The sequence below is a fragment of the Aptenodytes forsteri genome, unplaced genomic scaffold (genome assembly GCF_000699145.1).
Source record: "Aptenodytes forsteri isolate BGI_AS27 unplaced genomic scaffold, ASM69914v1 Scaffold217, whole genome shotgun sequence".
NCBI lineage: Eukaryota > Metazoa > Chordata > Aves > Sphenisciformes > Spheniscidae > Aptenodytes > Aptenodytes forsteri.
Genome location: NW_008796222.1, coordinates 7,624,019 through 7,628,224, shown reverse-complemented (window position 1 = coordinate 7,628,224; position 4,206 = coordinate 7,624,019). Strand labels below are relative to the sequence as shown.

Sequence of the window (4,206 nt, the reverse complement as noted above, 5' to 3'; positions counted from 1 at the left end):
TTCCTCTCTCTCTTTTGTTGTTTTCCTTTTCTTCATCATCATCATCATCATCATCATTATTATTATTATTATTATTATTTCAATTATTAAACTGTTCTTATCTCAACCCACGAGTTTTCTTACTTTTGCCCTTCCGATTCTCTCCCCCATGCCACCGGGGGGGGAGAGGGTGAGCGAGCGGCTCTGTGGTGCTTGGTTGCTGACTGGGGTTAAACCATGACACATAGTCATCTGTTGGTTTGGTTTTCAGCCGAGAAACCTGGCATTTATTCTTTTTAAATATTCTTTCAGATTTCTTCAGAGGTCCTAGTGTGCCCAGTATTCGTCTGGCTGGTTTAGAGTATGTTTTGCATTTCACAGCTGTAGAGGGGAAGATTTACATGCGAAGCTATAAGTGAGTATGTGTTTTACCTATTTGTTTGCTTTTTGGTACACTTGTCAACTTTTCCCCAAATTTAGCCCGTGGTTGTGTAATTGAACCGGCTTGAGCAATAGTTTGCTGCATTTAAAACATGTAATGCGTAGAGGTGTTCCAGCATAACACAGAGTAACTTGTACAGCAGAAGGAAAACGCTTAAGCCCTAAACGTGCTGCTTGCTTCCTTGTTGAGCTCCCCCTTCTAGCTAGGAGGATTGCTCTTTGGTATGGTTGGATTAGTAAGGTGGTGTGAGTTAACTTGGTGAATTCAAAGTACAGTCTTGGACTTCAGAGATTTAGTCCGTTCTCAGGCTGATTTCTAGGACTCTCCTCACTTAGGTGTTTGTCAGAGAACGACAGGTGGTAGGCTGCAGCCAGTCATACACAAGGGAAGACAGGAGCAGGCAGGACAAGACAATCTTTCTTGCTGCATGTTCACCCTCACAGTTCATGGCCTTGCCTTAGCAGGCTGTGAGCATTCATAGCTTGTGTTCCATGCGATTTTGATTTCTCTTATAACAAAATCACTTTTATCAGTCTCATTCTTCAAAACAAACACACACAAAACTTTCTTGGTTAGTGCTCAGATTATTTTGCCGCAAACGATAGTAAATATTTTTCATGTCTATTAATACCCAGGGCACTATTTTGAATTTGAGGAGTGATATGGCTTTCGGGGTATAGTAAAAACAAAAAGTTACCTTAGCTGGGTTATATTTTGGGTGTGTTCAAATTGTGATGGAACAGATTTAATATATTGCAAAGTGTTACTGCCAGACGTCTTTCTCAATAATAGAGTTAGCAGTAGCAATTGTTTTTAATAGTCTTCTGAACTACAGGATTGAACCTGCCCTTTAGGAGGACGGATAAATCTTTATCACAGAGGACAATGTTGGTTTTACTTGTTTTTCCCTTCTAGGGTGCTTCTGAAGAAATCTGGCTGTAAAATACCAAGAATTGAACTGGAAGAGATGGGACCTTCATTAGATCTGGTTATGAGGAGGACACATTTAGCTTCAGATGACCTTTATAAGCTGTCTTTAAAACAACCAAAAGCCCTGAAGGTACGTACCTTGGAAAGTATATTACTTCCAGATCTATATGTGAAGAAGAGCAAAAGCTGAAGTATTAATTATTGTATAATCGATCAAAGCTTACTTTTATATAGGCCAACTGATATTTCTGGGGCCATAGCACTTTTGTGGTGATCAGCTGGCATACAAACTCTCCTCTGGTAGCACATAAGAGCAGAACAAATCTTAATCGCTAAGCTCCAAACAATGTATGCGGCCTTGCTTTTAGGCACTTGATTTGGTAGTTTAATTACTGGTGAACATGGTGATGGTAAGGCCAGATATCTGGCTTCTCACCGGAGCTCCTGGCACTCTCTACTCAGAAATACTAATGTTTGTCTTCCCTTACAGCCTAAGAAGAAAAAGAATATCTCCCATGATGTGTTCGGTACAACTTATGGGCGAATCCACATGCAGAAGCAAGATCTTGGTAAACTGCAGACACGAAAAATGAAAGGGTTAAAAAAGAGGCCAGCAGAGAAGTCAGCTGAAGATGGTGGGGTTAGTCCCAAAAAGTCAAAATCAGCTTGATAGTCTGGAACAGCTTTGAAAACTCTTTGTACCTTCAAATTTAGTATGTATATTGTAATATAAATGTGTCAGACATAAAAGATTCAGCTGCTGTTAGCTTTAGTTTTATAAAAAAATCTTTTTAATGATTTGTCATTTTAAAGGGAACATGCGGGTATTGAGCTTTAACATGGAACTTGGTTATTTAAAATACAAAATGTGATAAAACTTGCTTAGTTTTCCGAAGCTGAGTATTTATTATCTTGGTGTTAGCAAACATATGCTAGTCAAGCAGGTGACTCATTTCCCGAACAGTTTTATGGCTATTATGTTGGGAACCCTCGATCAGTCAACTCCTCTTATAAATTCTGCGCCGGACCAGAGTAATGTATATGCATAACATACGCAGCACAACTTCTCTGTTCGTTTATTGTTTATGTATTTCAGGTTTTGCACAACTCAATAAACTAGAAACCATTTTCTAAAGTGTGAACTCACGTGTCTGATGCCAGACTGTTTTTAACTATTGCACCAAGCCCTACTTTAATCGCTCCAGATTCTGCAAGTGTAAGGTGTTTTTACTGTGTTCATCACCATGGCAGCAAAGTGCCTGATGTTTGCTTTAGGCATAAATGAAACCTTTACAGTTTGAATTTCAATCATTGCTGCTTGATTTGTGCCCAGAATTGAAGTATGTGAAGCAACTTTGAAAGGTACAAGTCGTCTCTTCTTACCCTGCTTTCCTCCTAAGTTTGTGCTCATGAGTTAGTGAAGACTCAATTAAAGGCTTGGGTAAAGGGGATGAGCGTTTAAGACCTTAGTGGGACTTTGGTGTGGTGTTCTATGTTTTGGAACATACTGAAAAAACCCTGCTTTTTTTCTTCTGCTTGTCTGTTTGGAAGCTCTTACTCTGCCCTTGAGCATAATTATGATAAAAGTGTACACGCTTTATCAACACAGCAAGCTTGCTCATCCTAGTTACGTTTTTATCTTTTCTTGTTAGTTTTCTCAGTGTAATCAGCTGAAGTGTCACATTAGAAACAGGCGGTTTGTTATTTTTGCTTGTCTTCTGCATCCTGAATTGGAAGCAGTTGGGCAGCTTTGCTCTCCTTATGTGAGAGCTGAGCCGTAACTGTGTCTGTGCAAATGCCACACATGATGTTCTTGCTGTGCTGGTTTGATAAAACTTGTAGTGTGAAAAAGAAAGGGCTTTAAGTTTGGGATCTTTTTGAGGGCACAAACATTTATCTTCAATGTATTACCCGATTTTTTTTTTTTTTTTAATCATTACACAAAATAAATTGCATGGCGCTCTCTAAATCCTTTTCTCTGATCTATAACCATGTGTTTGAGAAACTGATAATTCCATAAGCTATTTCAAATTTGTATTTCCCACCATAACTTTCTGAAATACAAATCACTACACTTTTGACTGAAAGCCGTGTTTGGTAATAGCTGTAGAAGAATTGTACTAACAGGCATGCTGTCTTTTGCGAACTTACAGTCAAACTTATAGTTGTAAAAGACTAGAAGTCATATTTTCCTAATTTGGAAGCTAATTTTGGTGGTTAATGTGGTGTTTAAAAACTGAATTTTGTAGAAGTAATGTAGACCCTCTAACATCCTGTTACATCTTAATGCTAAAAGTGAGACAGTTATTCGATAGTAGTCCTCAGAGATAAGCTGTTGCATCCTGGCATTGGTTTTGTCTAATGCTGCTGCTGGGTTTGCTCTTCATATGAAGAAGCGTCTTGGAGAGGTGAGGGCTACTACACCTGCTGACGACTCGGTCTTTAGCCCCTGCGGTTAGCGCAGCTTCCGAGAGATGCAAAATCCTCGAGCACAGGAAATTGGTCAACGGGGAGAACCCCAGTGCATTTATTCACCCTTTGCAGGGTCTTTTGTCTCTGCTGACTTGAAGTGGAACCTGAAGTGCCTGATGTCCCACAGCTGTGGCTGTTTGTGCAAATACCCTTTTATTCTTACTGTTTGTACTTGTGAAATACAGCCACGTGGTGGACAAAATGCACTGGATATGCGAGGCAAGGAGGTAAATTCACCTGGATATAGTGTAAGGATATTTAGGCTATGCTTTTTCATACTGATCATTTTAAAGTTGTGTTGTTAGCAAGTACTAAAATTTGTTCAATTTCTAATAAACACTTTGTACTACTCAAAGTGGTGCCATTTTGGTGCAAACTCTGAG

At 39.3% G+C, this 4,206-nt stretch overlaps 1 protein-coding gene across 1 annotated transcript in view; it reads left to right on the top strand.

The window, feature by feature from the left end:
- Positions 1-2,489, top strand: part of RPF2 (ribosome production factor 2 homolog) — a 13,581-nt gene extending 11,092 nt beyond the window's left edge. Inside the window, exons 7-9 of the mRNA XM_019474621.1 lie at positions 292-394; positions 1,337-1,481; positions 1,842-2,489. Coding sequence (XP_019330166.1) covers positions 292-394; positions 1,337-1,481; positions 1,842-2,021 — 428 coding nt within the window. The 3' untranslated portion in view covers positions 2,022-2,489. The remainder of the gene's footprint in view (positions 1-291; positions 395-1,336; positions 1,482-1,841) is intronic.
- Positions 2,490-4,206: the final 1,717 nt, after the last annotated feature.